The 19,010-nt window shown below is 47.6% G+C and overlaps 1 protein-coding gene across 2 annotated transcripts in view; it reads left to right on the top strand.

Moving 5' to 3' along the window:
* Positions 1 to 19,010, top strand: part of PRPF18 (pre-mRNA processing factor 18) — a 56,001-nt gene that overhangs the window by 8,647 nt on the left and 28,344 nt on the right. The window contains exons 1-3 of one of the 2 annotated variants that reach the window (XM_033957858.1): positions 2,853 to 3,180; positions 7,251 to 7,328; positions 18,510 to 18,614. In XM_033957858.1, the coding sequence (XP_033813749.1) occupies positions 2,983 to 3,180; positions 7,251 to 7,328; positions 18,510 to 18,614 (381 nt within the window). In that variant the 5' untranslated portion in view covers positions 2,853 to 2,982. Of the gene's footprint in view, positions 1 to 2,852; positions 3,181 to 7,250; positions 7,329 to 18,509; positions 18,615 to 19,010 lie in introns of those variants that run through there. The other variant, XM_033957859.1, reaches the window with a different exon arrangement.

The following is a 19,010-nucleotide window of genomic DNA, read 5'->3' as shown; positions in this document are numbered from 1 at the left end:
GGTTCCAATGGAGGCAAATCGCTAAACGAGGCTTTCCTCGAGGGGATAGGCTCCAAGGGGGGCATATCACTAAGGGAGGCCTTTCTCGATGGAATCGGTTCCAAAGGAGGCATAGCACTAACCGAGGACCTCCTCGCGGACCCGGACACCGCACGCCGCTCCTCGCCGAGCAACGAGGTCGTGCGGCGCGGTGGAGGAGGAGGGGGCGGTCTGCCCCTCGGAACCGGAACCGGGAGGTCACCCTGGATCGAGGCAATCAGCCGGGGTCCCATGGTGTGCATGAGTTCCACAAACTGAGCCTCCAGAAGGGACTTCAACGAAGTCGATATGGAGGGATCCGCACCAAAAGGGGGCCCTTCCGCACGGTCTCCGCGCTCTTTCGGTGTCGCATGCTTCTGCTTGCCAGCCTTCGGCACTTTAAGCACCACCGGTGGAACTGTAGGGGTCGATACCTGCTCCGAGGAGACGGAGGAAGGCACCGGCGCCGAAGTCGAGGCCGAAACCGGCGTGAACGATGCCGGTTTCAGGAGGCCCGAAGCAGCCGGGGAGGCAGTGGGCTTTCTCCGATGGAGTCGAAGCACCAGTCGATGTCGATGTCGAAGCTGAAGGATCCAACGAAGCTTCCATCTTGAACATGGACTCCCACAGCAGACAGCGGCGCTTAAACGCTCTCACCGTCAAAGTGGAGCAAGGCCGGCACGATTTCGGAAAGTGATCCGGTCCCAGACACTGTAAGCAGTGTCGATGAGGTTCCGTGAGCGAAATCGCGCGTTGGCACTTGCTACACTTTTTAAAACTGGTAATTGGCCGGGACATAGGCCGGAAAAGTTCCGCCGCAAGGTCGAAAGCGCGGGGCCTCAGCCACGCGGCCGACCCGGTGTCAGAAGAAAAAAATTTTTTTTTTTTTTTTTAAATGAAAACAAAGAAAGAAACAAATGCACAGGAGAGTCAAAAGAACTCAACCCGCGGCAAAACAGAAGGCAAAAAACGAGATTCAATGGGCGTGAAATTGAAGATAGACTTCTCAGCTCTGTGGAAGAAAATGAACTGAGGAGACACGCCCGGACCATCGGGCGGGAAGGCACTGGAGCATGCGCGGTGCGGGTATCTCGAAACTTCTGAGTTTCTTCAAGCAAGACATGCTTGCAAGATGTCCGTATCGGGGCTCTGTCGGATGACATCACCCACTAGTGAGAATACCTGCCTGCTTGTCCTGGGATAACTTATTGATTCAGCAAGATGTGTAATAGCAAAACACTAGAAATGTGGATGGGCGCCTTTCTTTTTCTAGGTTCTAGTAATTTAGGAATCTTCAAATCTATTGTGTTTCCCAGAAAATAATCCCTATCCCGAAAATAATCCCTAATTAGATCAATCCCCAAAGCCCCTCCCGAATGTCCCCAATTCCATCCCTGTATTCATTGGCAGCAGCACTCCCCCCACCCTGCCGTGCAGTTGAACCCCGCTGGCCCTCCCAACCATCCCCCTGCACAGCATCTTTCCATCTCTCCCATCTGAACCCTGCCGACCCTCCCACCGGGTCTTCTCCCGCTGGGTCCTTCCTGTCGCATCAGCAATGCGGCACAGGGAAGGCCCTAGCGGGGGAAGGCTGTGAAGCAGCCTGTTTAGAGTGCAGCTGATGCTGCTGTTTGGATGGAGGTTTGTCAGTCTCACGGCGGGAGGCTGGTTGGGTTCTACTGCGTGGGGGGGATGGGAGGGAGAGATAGAATGATGCTGCTCAATGGTTCTGCTGCATGGGGGAATGGGAGGGAGGAATAGAAAGATGCTGCAGAGGGAAGGCACAAGGGGATGGGTGAGAGGGGAGGAAAGATGCTGCACATGTGGGGGAGAGAAAGGAAAGAGGAAGAATTGGGGTGGAGGAGAGGAAGGGAGAGATGACCATTGTACATGAAAAATAAGACATCCCCCCAAATAAGCCCTAGTGTGTTTTTTGGACCCAGAATTAATATGATACTGTCTTATTTTCAGGGAAACACGGTACCAGCATTTCTTGATAAGTTACTCATCCCTTACACATCAGCAACATCTGCTATCTATCCCATCCCTGAAGGTCATCAATAAAAGACAAACCAATATTTTCTCAGTTACAGCCCCCCCCCCCCTAACTTTGGAATATATTACCTATTTATCTCAGGGAGGAAACTAGATTAGACAGATTTAAACGTTTCCTGAAGAGCTTTCTCTTCCGGGACGCCATTGATATTTAATGGATTGAATACTGAGTATTATTAGATGCATTCCCTTACCTAATATTTTCTCCTTATCCCTTCCTTTTGTTCAGACCATAATTGTTTTCTGTCCTATACATTTTGTAGTTCTCCCCCATTTTACCTCATGTTTATGGGTTAGTCAAGTCTGACTTGTCTATGTGCGATTTTTTAATGTATGTTCTCCTACTTTTAATATTGTATACTGCTTAGAAATTTTTTAATAAGTGTATCAAATTTTGAATAAAACCTGGAACCTACTATTATACATACATTTCTTTTTCTCTTATAAAGTAGTTATATCACTCCTGATATTTTGAATTGTCCCCTCCAAAATGAGGTCTTTTAAGAGTTTATGTCTTGTTTAATTCTTTATGATGCTACGAATTGTAGATTTTATTTTTTCTTTGTGTGGCAAGACTCTGTTTTTCATATATTCAATATTTGTTGATGTATACATAAATGATAAATAAAAAAGTAACCCTACGCTCATGTGTAGAGGCAGTCCTGAGCTCAGGCAGGTTCATGTGGGGGAGGGGCTGGGGCGGAGCTAGAGGCAGAATGGAGGCAATCCCACTTGTGCAGATGAGGCCAGAGCTTGCATAGAAATGAGAAATAGTAGTAGTAGTAGAAGGGAGGGAGAGAGACCTCGTTCCATTCTCTACAAATTTTAACTGGCCGCAGCCAGAGCGCCTATATTTCTTTTGCAGAGAGCCAAAATAGTTCCCCCCCCCCACTGACGAGAACGAGCGGCATGGGAGCTCCCCCAGACCCCGCCCAGCACTTCCCGTGGTTTCCGGGCGAGGTCGCTATGGAGACGGTGGATTCTATCCGCTTCCGGTCGCGGTTAGCCGGAACCCGGAAGTGGCTGCTGGTTGGAGAGGAAATGGAGATCCTGAAGGCCGAGATCGCTCGCAAGAGGAAACTTGTGGAAGAGAAGCAGCTGCTGAACGTAAGGGGTGTGTGTGTGGGGTGGGGTTGCGGGGCTCTGCGACCCCCATATAACGCCCCGAGGGCTGGGCTCGCTCCCGCCCGACGGTGCAGCTTCTCTCGTGGGAAACAGGAGGTTGTCTGTAAAGCCAGGAAAAATGGACAAGGAAGGAAAGAGGATTTTTCTCAGGGAATCTGCTCTGCAGACACATAAAACCCGGCCTGGTCAGGGCTTTCATTTCCCTCACAAAACGCATCATGACCAGGATTCCTGTTATGAAATCTTATCAGATGATTTTTCCTCTCTTTGTTCTTATTCATAGATTTATAGCAGAATCTGTGTTGATCTTGCCTAGGTAACAATTCCTCAGCTATAAGAAAACGCATCATGACCTAGGATTCCTGTTATGAAATCTTATCAGATGATTTTTAAATTAAATTAAATTAAATTTCTTATATACCGCTATACCGTGAGGTTCAAAGTGGTTTACAATAAAATAAAAATAAATAAAGATAGGTACTTGGAAGTTCTCTAACTGTCCCAAAGGCTCACAATCTAACTAAAGTACCTTAGAAAAACAATTATTTAAAAAAAAAAAAAAAAAAAAAAAGGTAAAGATAGAAAAGATGAAAAACAGAGATAGAGACAAGATATAAACATCCCAACAAGTATTCAGTGAATAAATTAAATTAGGATTAAGAAAACAAATAAAATGTATAAAATTAAAGTAAATTCCAGTCAGACAATAGGATCTGATATTAGAATTCATAAAGACGACATGCCAAGGAGTGAAAGCTGGTATGCTCCTTGAGTACTGAAATATGAAACCCAGCCACCAAACAATTGCTGATACAAGTTACAGAATTGAGGTTCAGAATACAATACATAGGAAAATTAATTCTGGATACGTTACATAGGAAATTATTTCTGGTTACATTACATAGAAAAAATTACATTACATAGGAAGTTACATTATATAGGAAATTACATTACAAAGGAAATTAATTCTGGTTACGTTACATAGAGGATTAACTGGTTTCCTTAGGATGATAGTTAGATGGTATTAGTAGGAGATGTTAGGAATCAGGTTGATTACTTGGGTTTCCGGTTACTTTTTTGGGACGTTGAGAAGATGGTACCAGGAGGTGGACTATACTTGGGAAAGTTATAGAGGGGATAGGAGGAGGGGGAGTCTTTATTCATATCCATAGATTTGTGGCAGAATCTGTGTTGATCTTGCCTAGGTAACAATTCCCTCAGCTATAAGAAAACGCATCATGACCTAGGATTCCTGTTATGAAATCTTATCAGATGATTTTTCCTGTATTTGTTCTTTATCCCAGGACAAGCAGGCAGGTATTCTCACTAATGGGTGACATGATCCAACGGAGCCCCGATGCAGACGCTTCTTTGAAGAAAACTTGAAGTTTCAAGTCGCCCACACCGCGCAAGCGCAAGTGCCTTCCCGCCCGATGCACCGTGTCTCCTCAGTTCTTACTTTTCCGTGGAGCTGAGAAGTCCATCTTCGACTCTCTGTGCAAAGTTCCTTCGCTTGTGCCTTCTAAGTCCGCGGTTTTGATTTTAATTGATTGTTTAAAAAAATAAAATAAAATTTTTTTTCGTACCGTTCGACTGGGCAGGCCACGTGGCCGCAGCCCTGAGGCTTCGATCTTGCGGCGGAGCTTTTTCGGCCTATGTCCCGGCCTATCACCGGTTTTAAAAAGTGTGACAAGTTCCGGCACGCGATTTCGCTAACGGACCCTCATCGACGCTGTGTTCAGTGTCTCGGGCCTGAACACATCCCGAAATCATGCCGGCCTTGCTCCACACTCACCGCACGTGCTTTCAAGCGCCGTTGCGTCCTGTGGGAATCGCTCTTCATGGAGTCCTCGACGGATCCGTTGACTTCAAAGGGACCCGCACCCTCGACATCATCCGCAACTCCACAGCCTTCCACCTCTGCGGCACCGAGTCTCATCAACCTGCCTCGTTTGTTCCGGCTCAGACTCCAGCGCCTGTTGCGATGCCTTCCTTAACCTCCTCAGGTCAGGTAGCCCAGCAGCCCATTCCCCCAGTAGTTTTGAAAGTGCCCAAGGCCTCGAAGTCCAAGCACTCACACACTGCTCCGAGGGAACGCGATGCCCGCGCAGGTGGTCCCATTTCAGATGCGGATCCATCCTTGCCGGCCTCGTAGATTTATGGCAGAATCTGTGTTGATCTTGCCTAGGTAACAATTCCCTCAGCTATAAGAAAACGCATCATGACCTAGGATTCCTGTTATGAAATCTTATCAGATGATTTTTCCTGTCTTTGTTCTTATTCATAGATTTATCCATTCCCAAGAACACCCCCCAAAATAGCCAGTTTTGAGAAAGGGATTAACCGGACATTTTAATTAGCTTTAGCTGGTTAAGTGCTGCTGAAAATGACTGGTTAGTTATGAACAGATGACGACCTGCCCTGCCATAGCTGGTTCTGGCCAGTTAAATCACTTTGAGAGGGCAGGTGCTTGCAGTAGTTTGGAAGGTTTATTTTCAGCTTCGGTTAGTTAATGGATTGAGACCTTATTTAGCAGCCACATTGTTTAGGATGGTGTTACAGTCGATAGTTTTGTCCGTTTTTGACTTTTGCAGTCTTGTGTTCTTAGGAGTACCAGAATCAGTTTTGGGTGTGCTTCAGGTGGCCCAAAATTCAGTGGTGCGCTCTCTGTTTAAATTGGACAGATGTGAGCATGTAACAGAATATTAAGGTTGAAAATGGCTGAAAGTGAAGGACAGGATACGGTACAAGCTCTTGGTGAATGTCTTTATGTGCTTACAGAAGTTGACCCCTAAACACCTGGTCCAGAGCATCTTGTCATGCCACTCGACTGCTCTGCTCAGTTGAGCATTGTGATCTATCTGTACCATCTGTGCGGGAGTTAAGGCTTTCCTCTTCCAGAAACAGTGTCTTTCACTGCATCGGCCCCTGGGAGTGGAATAACCTTCCAGGATACATTCGCCAGCAGCAAAATTTACAGAACTTTAGGAAACTGTTGAAAAGACATCTGTGCTGTAAGATGAAATATAGGGTCTGAGTTTGGCTGAGGGAGAAGGAATGATAACTCTCAAGCGCTGGTCACGGAGGTGTTCGATGATCTGGTTTGTTTTATCTGGCTTAATGATGTCTGTCATTGAGGCATCTTGTATAATTTATGGAATTTTATATTTTGATGTATGTTTGGGGTTGGCCAGTTTTGGCCTTAAATGATATTTGTTGTTGATTTGACGTATATGTTATATGCATTTTGATTTGATATGTAAGTATGTTATAGTGTGTCTTTGAAATGATTTGTATGATAAATGTAAATGTTTTATTTTGTATGTTATTATTTAACCCTGGATAAGGGTGGGTGAGAAATAAACAGAATTTCACTCCTTTCAGCAACTTAGAATTACTACCCCCTTTTACTAAGCTGCGGTAGAAGTTTCTATGTGGCCTGGAGTGCTAAATGCTCCGACACTCATAGAATTCCTATGAGCGTCAGAACATTTAGTGCCCTGAGCCGCAATAGAAACCTCTACCGCCATTTAGTAAAAGAGGGCTGAATTTAGCAATGGGGACATACTTGGATGGGACTGAGATACTAATAATACACTGTAAATGTCTTTGTCGTATCTCCTTCAGGATTCATATGGTGACCTTTATCTGTCCTCCTGCTTTACAACAAACTCAGGGTTTCCGCAGTTGGCATTGTGCTTGTTGTAGGTTTTCGGGTCTTGCTGCGTCTTAGTCAGGTAGAAACCGACGTTTCAGCCACCATGCCGTGTCTTTCTTCAGGGTAGGCTCCGAAGTCTGCAGGGTGACTTTGGAAATAGTGGGTTCACTGACCTGATTGGGAACAGGGCAGTCCACCAATTTGAATTTTGGCGGGAAAGTCAGTTTGTCAGAAATTTGAGTTTTGTTGTGAAAGTCCATAGAATGGAAAAAGTCTCTGGTAGGTTTAAAGACACAGCAAGACCCGGAAACCTGCAACAAAAACACTGTTGACCATTATAGTAATTCCAACCAGTTTGAATGCTCTCTTTTTTTTTTTTTTCCCCTGCACCCAGGAAAGTAAAAAATATTTCAAACGCGGTGATCTGTCCAAGAAAGAAGAGGAGGCCTACCTGGAGAAATGTGGCTTCAAGGTATGGTTTGCAACCGTTTTTTGACGAGTTATTTTCCCTCTGCCACTATTAACATTTCTTCTCTAGATCTGAAATGTGAAAAAAATTTTTTAAATGTCATAACAAACTATTGTTCTTTTGTCTGATTTATCAATGTATTAGTCTGTGAGTGAGAAGCCAGCGGGAGAGGTATGACTTTCAAATGATTCCCCGATTTCAGGAAGAATTGTGCATGATACAATCAGCTGTTACTTTTGTTCTCGGTGCTTTGGCTTTGTAATCTGTGGCTAGCATGGAACTGACTTAGGAGCAAAGCTTTATCCCAGCACAAGCAGGCATGATATTCTCACATGTGGGTGACGTCATCTACGGAGCCCCGATGCGGAAGCATTTTCAAGCAAACTTGATTGAAGATTTAAGTTTGCTCTGCTGCTCCACGCATGCGTGCCTTCCTGCTCCACTAGGGGGTGCATCCCCTCGTGGTCTCCAGTTCAAAATTTTCCGCTGAGCCTAGAAGTCGTGTTTTTTCAGGCTCTGCCCCAACTGCCTTCTAGCACCGTGATTTTTCTTGTTTTTCATCGTTTAAGTCGCTGTGCGCGAAATTTTTTCTTCTTCAACTTGATTCCTGCTTCATTTGACCGACCCGGAGGCTTCCGGGTCCCCGTGGCCGCGTGGCTACTCGAGCCGCGGCCACCTTCGATTCTATGTCCCGGCCTTTGACCGGCTTTAAAAAGTGCACCCTGTGCGAGCGGCTTCTTTCCATCACAGACCCGCATCGCCGGTGCATCCTCTGCCTGGGGGCCGCTCATCCAACTGACTCCTGTCCCCAGTGCGCTACTTTCCAGAACCGGGCCCTCCGTCGAAGGAAAGCCCGCATGGCGGATCTTTTCGCCCCAGACCAACCTTCTACCTCGGCCTCGAGGTCGGCCCCGGCCTTGACCTCGGCCCCGACTACCTCGGCATCGCCTCGAAACTCGACTCCGAAGTCCTCGGGACAACAGAAAGCCCCGGCTCCGGGTAAGTCCCCTCTTCCCTCTTCAGGTTCTGTACCAGCGAAGAAACCAACCTCGGGGACACCGGCGACGCATGGCGGAAGCCCCATGCTTACAGCCCCGACGAAGCCCTCCAAGCCTTCGGGCCGTGCCTCCACCACACGGGAATACTCTGATACGAGGTCGCCCCCGGTGGAGTGCACCGAGGCAGGGGACATGCCTTCGATGCTGTCCGTGCCCGTCTTCCAGTACTTACTCCGAGCAATGATCTCGTCGGAGCTGTCCGCTGCAATGGCCCATCTACAACCGGCCTCTGCCTCGACCTCGACCCCGCATGTGCCAGACCAGCCTGAGCCTCGCGTCGAGCCACCTCGGGGAAAAGTGCGCAAACTTCGCCGCATCTCATCCTCCTCCGACTCCTCGCCGAAGCACCCGAGGTGCTCTCCCTCCACAGACCGCCACAGGGCAAAACGTCGGGCTAAACCAACAGAAACCTCGAACCGCCGTACCTCTAAGAAGGCCCGGGGTCCCCCCACTCTACGAGGCCGTTCACCTACACCTCGTACGGGACCGCTGAAGGTGGCAGAGTTATCACTCTTCAACCCACGCATCCTCCGAACTCCCCCTCGGACCGGGGCTCCGATCCGAGGTTTCGGGCTTTCACCAAGGGAGTCCGGGTCGAGGTCACCGATTCGACATCGATCGGTACCCCGAACCCCAGCATCGTCTCCGAGGGGCTCCTCGAGACGTCGGAGATCCACGACCCCGGAACACTTTCACAGTACTTCCCCGGTCTCGGAGCTTGGATCGGAGCAGAAACCTCGCTACTCGAGAGAAGCCTCCCCTTCCTTCTCCACCTGACGGAGGTCTCGTTCACCGACCCCCCACGGGGCCTCGGGAACATCCCGACCATCCTTCTCACGCTTTGTCCAGGACATGGGCCACGCTTTGAATTTAGACCTCCAGTCCGACTCCAGATACTCTAAAGAGTACCTAGCGGAACTGGATATGCCATCACTACCCAGAGAGTCCCTTCGCTTACCGCCTAACCCGATACTCCAACAGGCTCTCTTCAGGAACCTGGAGACCCCCTATATGGTCACAGCCGTGCCCTCCAAAATGGAGGCCAAGTACCGTACAGTACCCTTTCCGGGATTTGAACAACCACAGCTCTCCCACCAGTCGCTGTTAGTAGAATCCTCCTTAAAAAAGGCTCACCCCTCCCGGCTCTCAGCGGCGGTCCCCCCAGGCCGAGAAGGCCGAACCCTAGACAAGTTCGGCAGGAGACTATATCAAAATGCGATGATGGCCTCTAGGGTGCAAAGCTACACTTTCACCTTCACATCCTACCTCAAACACCTCATTGGACTACTGAGAGCCTTTGAGACTGACCTACCGGCCTCCCGCCAAGGAGCCTTTAGCCTACTTTTGGAATCCCTCTCCAACCTACGCCTCCATTTATTCCACGCGGCCTACGATGGCTTTGAACTCTCCTTCAGAGAGGCAGCTTTTGCTATCGCCATGCGCCGACTAGCTTGGCTACGCCTGGTCGACATGGACCCCAACTTACAGGACCGGTTGGCTAACCTCCCCTGCGTGGGAAAAGAACTGTTCGATGACACTATCGAGGCGGCTACAAAACGCCTCTCCGAACACGAACGCTCGTTTGCCTCCCTCGTCCGACAAAAGCCCAAACCGCCCGCATCCAGGCCGTATAGGGCCCCTCCGCACCGCTACCCACAAAAATCCACTCCTGCCTTCTCGCGGCCTCCACCCAGGCGTCCGCAAGCCCACCACCGGGCCATGCCCAAGTCCCAACCGCCCGCGACTACCAAACCATCCCCGTCCTTTTGACGGGATACGCGGAAGGGGGCGGGCCCCCTCCGCCATAATCCCAGGCCTCCTTCCCATCGGGGGTCGCCTCAAAGCCTTTTACCCTCGCTGGGAACAAGTCACGTCGGACGCATGGGTCCTTGGCGTGATCTCATCAGGATACTCTCTCAACTTTCGGGCCATTCCTCCAGACAACCCCCCAAGGAATTGCCCACCCAACCGGACACAGCTACCCCTGCTCCTATCCGAGGCTCGAGACCTGCTTCGCCTCAGGGCAGTGGAGGAGGTTCCCCCCGACCAACGGGGTAAGGGCTTCTACTCCCGTTACTTCCTGGTACCGAAAAAAACGGGAGACCTACGCCCAATACTAGACTTGAGACGCCTCAACAAATTCCTAATACGGGAAAAATTTCGGATGCTTTCCCTACCGACCCTCTACCCCCTGATCGACGAAGGCGACTGGCTCTGCTCCCTCGATCTGAAGGAGGCGTACACACATGTCCCAGTACACCCCGCTCACCGCAAGTTCTTGCGTTTTCAGGTGGGGGACTGGCACCTACAATACCGAGTCCTCCCCTTCGGCTTAGCATCATCACCTCGGGTCTTCACCAAGTGCCTCGTGGTGGTCGCAGCAACCTTACGTTTCCAGGGCCTCCAGGTATTCCCCTACTTGGACGACTGGCTGATCAAAGCCCCGTCCAGGGAGGTGGTTATCTCAGCGACCCAACAGACTATTACCTACCTACAAAGTCTAGGGTTCGAAATAAACTTCCCAAAATCCCAACTACGCCCCTCGCAGTCCCTACAGTTCATCGGGGCCACGCTGGATACGGTTCGCCTCTGTTCCTTCCTCCCCCCTCCGCGCCTAAAGGCATTAGTGAGTCTGAGTCGAAGGATCTCTCTGCTGATCTCGGTATCAGCTCGACAGATGATGACTCTCCTAGGGCACATGGCCTCCACCGTCCATGTCACACCCTTCGCCCGCCTCTCAATGGCGTCAAGACCGGGACCCGATAGACCGTCCCGTGACAGTGACTCCTTCCTTGCAGAGATCGCTCTGCTGGTGGGCCGACTCTTCAAATCTTTCCAAAGGTTTACTCTTCCTCGCCCCTCATCATAGCAAGGTACTCACCACGGACTCGTCAGAGTACGCTTGGGGAGCCCATCTGGACGGCCTACGCACGCAGGGAATGTGGTCAGCGGAAGACCGCCGCTGTCACATCAACGTGCTAGAGCTCCGGGCCATCTATCTCGCAGCTGTAGCCTTTCAACATCTGCTCCACAACCGAGTTGTCCTCATCCGAACCGACAACCAGGTTGCAATGTACTATGTAAACAAACAAGGAGGAACAGGGTCTTGGTCCCTCTGTCGGGAAGCCCTGCGCCTCTGGAAATGGACAATCTCCAACAACACCTTCCTTCGAGCGGTGTACATACAAGGAGAACAAAACTGCCTGGCGGACAGACTCAGCCGCCTCCTCCAGCCCCACGAGTGGTCACTGCACTCTCAAACCCTAGACAGGTGTTCAAACAGTGGGGGACACCTCAAATAGATCTGTTTGCATCCCCCCACAATCACAAACTGCCTCTCTTCTGCTCCCGGATGTACTCCCCGGACCGGCTCGAGGCCGACGCCTTCCTCCTAGACTGGGAGGGAAGGTTCCTGTACGCGTTTCCGCCGTTTCCTCTGATCCTGCGGACGCTTGTCCACCTGAAAACAGTACAAGCCACCCTGATCCTGATTGCTCCTCGCTGGCCACGCCAGCCTTGGTTTTCCCTTCTACTTCAACTCAGTGTCAGAGATCCACTGCCTCTGCCTCTGTTTCCCTCTCTACTGTCACAAGGTCAGGGTTCGCTGTTACATCCCAATCTTCAATCTCTTCATCTGAATGCTTGGTTTCTTTTCCCCTGACTGCTCTCCCCGTGTCTCAATCAGTCAAGGAGATATTGGAGGCCTCTAGAAAGACCTCGACGAGAACCTGCTACTCCCAAAAGTGGACCAGATTCTCAACCTGGTGCTTCGCCCACAGCCAGGACCCAGTGTCGGTCCCCGTCCCTCTGGTCCTTGACTATTTACTTCAACTATCTCATTCCGGCCTAAAGACCAACTCCATTCGAGTACACCTCAGTGCGATTGCGGCCTTTCATCAGCCCCTGGAAGGGAAAGCCCTCTCGCTCCATCCCTTAGTCTCTCGCTTCATGAAGGGTCTTCTGAATGTCCACCCTCCTCTCAAACCCCCTCCGGAGGTTTGGGACCTTAACGTGGTTCTGGCTCAACTAATGAAACCTCCATTTGAGCCCCTAGACAAATGCCATCCAAAATTCCTCACTTGGAAGACAATTTTCCTGCTCGCGCTCACTTCCGCCCGGCGGGTTAGTGAGTTACAAGCTCTGGTAGCGGACCCACCCTTCACGGTATTCCATCACGACAAGGTGGTACTCTGCACCCATCCTAAGTTCTTGCCTAAAGTAGTGTCTGATTTTCACCTCAATCAGTCCATTGTCTTGCCTGTATTTTTTCCCAAGCCCCACTCTCACCCCGGAGAGGTGGCGCTCCATACTCTTGACTGTAAGAGAGCGTTGGCCTTCTACCTCCAACGCACTCAGTCACACCGGAAAGTCCCACAATTGTTTTTGTCCTTCGACCCAAACCGGTTAGGTCACCCAGTCTCCAAGCGCACCTTGTCCAACTGGTTGGCCGATTGCATCTCCTTCTGCTACGCTCAGGCTGGTCTCACACTGCATGGTTGAGTAACGGGACACAAGGTCCGAGCGATGGCAACCTCCGTAGCGTTCCTCAGGTCCACACCTATCGAGGAAATCTGCAAGGCTGCCACGTGGTCTTCGGTTCATACTTTCACCTCCCACTACTGTCTGGACTCACTGTCCAGGAGCGATGGCCGATTCGGCCAATCGGTTTTGCGAAATCTATTTGCTTAAATTGCCAACTTCCCTCCATCCCTTTTCAGTTAGCTTGGAGGTCACCCACATGTGAGAATATCATGCCTGCTTGTCCTGGGATAAAGCACAGTTACTTACCGTAACAGATGTTATCCAGGGACAGCAGGCATATATTCTCACAACCCGCCCACCTCCCCGAGGTTGGCTTCTTTGCTAGTTAAGTGAACTGGAGACCACAAGGGGATGCACCCCCTAGTGGAGCAGGAAGGCACGCATGCGTGGAGCAGCAGAGCAAACTTAAATCTTCAATCAAGTTTGCTTGAAAATGCTTCCGCATCGGGGCTCCGTAGATGACGTCACCCACATGTGAGAATATATGCCTGCTGTCCCTGGATAACACCTGTTACGGTAAGTAACTGTGCTTTATTAAGACTTAGCCAAAAGGAAAGATTTATAAAGAGTTTTACCTCATGCAAAATTGTCATTTCTTTAATAAGACATTAACTATTTTTTCTGAGGCCCTCCAAGTACCTACAAATCCAAAATGTGGCCCTGCAAAGGGTTTGAGTTGGGGACCACTTCTGTAAGTGTACAGCTGTCTTTTAACCATAGCGTTAAGAGCAAAGAGTTGAACCAACTAAAGGAAAAATGATCCTCAGGAAGGCTTCCTGTCAACATCATATTAGCCTCACTAACTGTTTCCGTTATTAAACAACAGCAACAATTTATGCAAGAGACAGTCCCTGCTCAGAAAAGCTTACAATCAAATTATGACAGACACACAGTGGGGGTGGGGTTGGGGGCTAAAAAGTGGTAGGGACTATTAAGGGAATGACAGACAGATATGTTGGTTGGATGAGTGTTTAAACACAGCTTCTAATAAGTAGGTTTTTAGTCTGGCTTTGAATTAAACCAGTCAATAAGTTCAACAGACCCAGTGACCCACTGAATAAATGGATACCAGTAAACCCACCCCTCACCCAGTCCCCCCCCTTGAGAAAAAATGTTTGATCCCATAAAATGGCTTACATGGTAATCGAAGGCCACTCCTTCCCCAGTGCACCCTCAGCCAACATTTTGTATAAATAACAAACCAAAATGGTTTATGGTTTGTTTATTTAGAATCCGCCTTTTACAAGGCGAAGTACAAGAAAATACACATAATAATACTTCGTAAACATTTCAGACAGAAATATACATCATATTCAGCATGAAATTTAAAATAAAATACCAACCTGACAAAAATAGCAACACCAATCACTTCTCTAATGTATTAAAAACAGAAATAGTGAGAACATTTCTTGATCATTATAATATTTAGCAACTTTTAATGAGTACTGCTGCCATTAACAATCCGTACACCTTCTATAATAGTGGTTCCCAACCCTATCCTGGAGGACCACCAGGCTAGCCCTAATGAATATGCATAAGCAGGGATCTCAAAGTCCCTCCTTGAGGGCCGCAATCCAGTTGGGTTTTCAGGATTTCCCCAATGAATATGCATGAGATCTATGTGCATGCACTGCTTTCAATGCTTTCAATGCTTTCAATCCTGAAAACCCAACTGGATTGCGGCCCTCAAGGAGGGACTTTGAGAATCCCTGTGCATAAGAGAGATTTGCATATAATGGAAGTGACAGGCATGCAAATCTGCTCCATGCATATTCATTAGGGCCAGCCTGGTGGCCCTCCAGGACAGGGTTGGGAACCACTGTTCTATAATACTTCACTAGTCACATGATCCTTTAGAGACCTTCATAACAACCATCTGGACATATAAGCCCAGCTTTCAAGTGACGGGCCAAACTTCATGTGTTTACTTTAGACTTATTAGGAGAAGCAGGAGAGCTGCTGCTCTAAACGTCTATTTGCAATAGTAGAATCTGAGGCATAATCGGTTTCCAATGATGGGAAGAGTACCCTGGCCTTCTCTTTAGATCAGACGTGATGTAATTTACCATCCTAGTAGAAGGCCAGGGCTGACATTTATACCCAATACCCGACTCCCGCAGCAAGAGAGTGATTGGGCTGAGCTCAGAGTTCTTTCTCAAAGTAGTAGTTGCCAAATCCTGGTAGATCTCAATTTTATAAGTATCGCAAACACGTTTGTCTACTCCTCAGACCTTAGCCAAGACTCGTTCTTTCTGTTTGAAATCATAGAAGCAAGCTATGACGTCTCTGGGTAAATTTGCCAGTGTCCGATGAGCCCATTCCAGATTATTCGAGCCAGGAGAGATCTGTTTTGTGGCCTAGAGGTTTTCATTATAGCAAAGTTATTTGTAAGGCTTATTTAAGGAATGAGGACCCTTTCCCTGCACCAGAGAATTTACGACTGTGTAGTCTGGCTTGAGATAGGGTGTAAACCTCAGTGCTGAGACCTGTCATCTCTCAGTATTGCTGGACATTTCCACTGACTTCTGCCAAGCTAAGACAAAGAGGCCAAAGAAACAATCTATAACCAGAGAGAAAAAGGAATTTTCTTTGAGTAGGGCAGAACAGTCTGTTTCAAACCTGTGAATTGCTTTACACTCTCAGAATTTCTTCATGTTCATTAGAAGCATTTATGTATTATTTACCCTGAGTTTTAAAGTATTCATGGCATGGTATGCTGCTACTATTTGGGGTTTTGCCAGGTACTTCTGACTTGGATTGGACCAGCTATTCTTATGTTCTTATTTAACCAAGGAAAAAATGACAAAATAAAAAATTATTAGTGAAATTCTTTCTAAATTCTTGATTTGCAGGGTCTCCCTTAGTTGTGGTCTTAAGTTTTCTGAAATCAGGATTGTCTCGATTATTGGTGTAAAATTCTATAAAGATAACATTTTAAAAATAACTTTTTAATATAGAACAGGAAGCATTAATTAGGCCATAGCCTGATTTTTCAGGATCTGATGGAACTGTTTTCAAGGGAGGGTTGCTTTAGTGGACATTCTGAAACCTCATGTGTTTGCTGATAAGATTAATGCAGTTATTTTGAGAGTGTTTTTTGTGCTTGTCTCGGTGATGAAAGTATGTTTGATTTGCTTTTACAATTCTCCCTCCATATCCATGGGGGTTAGGGGCAGAGCCGGCCGGCGAATATTAAAAAAATGTGAATAATATTTGGGTCGGTTCAGCCCCAAACCCCTGCTTCCCACCAGCTATTTTAGGCCCTGTAAGCCCCCCCCTTAAGTCTTACCTGGTGGTCTAGTGGGTTTTCAGGGCAGGAGCGATCTTCCCACGCTCCTGCCCCGTGCAGATTGCTCCTAGGAATTTGCTGCCTTGAGCTCCCGTCATAGTCTCGAGAGACTACAGGAGCTTAAGGCGGCCATTTCCTATGAGCGACCTGTTCTATACTCCTGGCCCTGATTCTCAGCTGAGAACAGGGTGAACAATAACTGTATCTGTTATCCATTATCTAAAGCCTAGCCTGGCACTCCAAAATACTAATTGAAAAGTTCAGTAGATGCCTTTGTGAGAATGCTAACATTGATGACTTGATTTGCAGTTGCTTTTGCTATGCTTGGACTGCCTTTGGAGCATGAATTCTAGGTGCTTAACACCCCTCCCCCAACAAAGCAAAAGATACCAATGCAAAATAACGCTTGTAGCTCTAAATCTAATTGGCAGAATGGGTATTTTTATTTTCTCAAAGCCCTAATTACTCTGAAATGAAAATTGTAACTGGGGAATAATTAAAATCTGTCTGTGGACAGATTTTACCTATTTCCCAGGTACAATTTTGTTACTTGGGACCTGGGTTGGCCACTGGGCTTGATGGACATTTGGTCTCTCCCTGTGTGGGAATTCTTATGTCTTTATTACATGGGAAGGACAGATCATCTTTCACTGTTTTATCAATACGGGGTCAAATCAAAACAATAGATTTCTTTGAGTACCCTTTGGAGCTCCCTAGACCAATCTTGGGATTTAACTTGCTGCCCTCCCCCAATCCCCTAGCCCTTTACACAATAGCTTTGTTCTCCAATTGAGTTGATTCACACAAATAACTGTCTTCAACTTATTCCGATAGATTCACCCACTTAATTGTAAGCGAATATCCGAATTGAATATGTCTGCCAACATTTCTGGTGAACCTTAATTGAACATCAAGGCATTAAGGGATCCATTTATCAAGCCGCGCGGAATAGCTCACGTTAAACCGCTGGCTGCGCTAGTCGCTAACGCCTGTCTTGAGCAGGCGGTAGTTTTTTGGCCAGTGCGGGGGTTAGCGCATGATTAAAAGTCATGCACGCTAACCCCGCTAGCGCAGCTTGATAAAAGGACCCCTAAGTATCTGCTCACAATATTCACTGGATGTTAGCTAGAATCATGACCTCTTTGAGCACCATACTGCACAAATTGAATGCAGGAAGAAATAAAAATGCCCACTTTTTCAACTGATCTCAAGATGGGAGCTGGATTTGGCTGGAAAGTTACTTCTGATTGAGGAAACTGCATCTGCAGAGAACAAGGTTCATGCACTCTAGCAGAACCTCTGTAATCTTCTTGGGAACTTTGTTGGATTCACTTTTCTGTTTTCCATGCTTGGCGTACTAAACGCAGCTCTTTCCATCGGGCTAGGATGGAAGCTGGCCTCTTTGTATTGTACTGTGTATGCTCTTGTTGAAAAAGCCACTGAGCAAGAAAACTACTGGGTGATTCTTCATCAGGATCTCTGCAGAGTTTTGCTTACATCTTTCCCCTTGTGTTGATAAGCACTGCAGTATTTTATCCCATTCTCTGGGATATTTTCTGGATGTGCATGGTGTCTCTTTCATCTAGGAACTGGATTCATGCTATGGGACAAAATGTTAGGACCAATAGGAGGAAATTATTTTTCACTCGGAGAATAGTTAAGCTCTGGAACGCGTTGCCAGAGGTTGTGGTAAGAGTGGATAGCGTAGCTGGTTTTAAGAAAGGTTTGGACAAGTTCCTGGAGGAATAGTTCATGGTCTGTTATTGAGAAAGACATGAGGGAAGCTACTTCTTGCCCTGGATCGGTAGCATGGAATATTGCTACTTGGGTTTTGGCCAGGTACTAGTGACCTGGATTGGCCACCGTGAGTACAGGCTACTAGGCTTGATGGACCATTGGTCTGACCCAGAAAGGCTATTCTTATGTTCTTAGGAAGAGAAAACTGCTCTAGTACCAGTACTCTATGGCTAAAACCACACTTCATGGCTACTGGACATCTAGCTTGTACGTCTGTATGTGAGAGAACTGAGGAAACCAATAAAGGTCAAAGTCTGTGTATTTTGAACGAGAGACAGAGGCGTGATAAGCAGAAGTGAAATCGGCTCCCAAGACATCCCATCCCCTAACATCTGCTGCGTTTTACAATAGTGGAAGCAGTTATTCCTTGATTTTTGTGTGATATGTTCCTGTTGCCTATACCTGACATTTGCGAACATAAATGATCCTTTTTTAGCCAATTACATTGCAGCTGTCGGCATCCAAAAACATATTTTAATAATAGCTGTTCCTCTTTAGGCATCATCAGATGACCAGGAAGCCAAACCATCATCTTCAACAAATCCAGTACTGGAACTGGAACTGACAGAGGAGAAGTTGCCCATGACCCTTTCCAGACAAGAGGTAAGAAAACCAGAGGGCTGAGATCCCAAATGGTAAAGGTTCTGGGGTGCTTTCTCATCTCGGGTTTCTCCATTAAGGAGGTTTACATTGAGACATTCCTTAGGCCTTATAAAAGTATGTTAGAGAGGAAGGAGAAGGCAGAAGTCAGTCACTGGGCCTGTATTAAAGGGGTTTGTTTGATTTTGGCTTTCGAAATGGAGCTCTAGATTTTCCTGGCATTTTGACGCTCTGTTTTTGATCATCTCTTAAATCTTTGTTGACTCTGTTTTGGATAGAGTTTCCATTCTCCTCCCACGCTTTTTAAATTCTTTGCTGATGGCAATGTTGTGTACCCAAAAGAGTCTGTATGATTTCCATGCAGGAAAAAGCAATCATGCATGGTAGGCTCAGTGGCTT

Source organism: Geotrypetes seraphini, chromosome 9 (genome assembly GCF_902459505.1).
Source record: "Geotrypetes seraphini chromosome 9, aGeoSer1.1, whole genome shotgun sequence".
NCBI lineage: Eukaryota > Metazoa > Chordata > Amphibia > Gymnophiona > Dermophiidae > Geotrypetes > Geotrypetes seraphini.
Note: the sequence above shows the minus strand (reverse complement) of the source record. Positions and strands in the feature narration are given on the sequence as shown.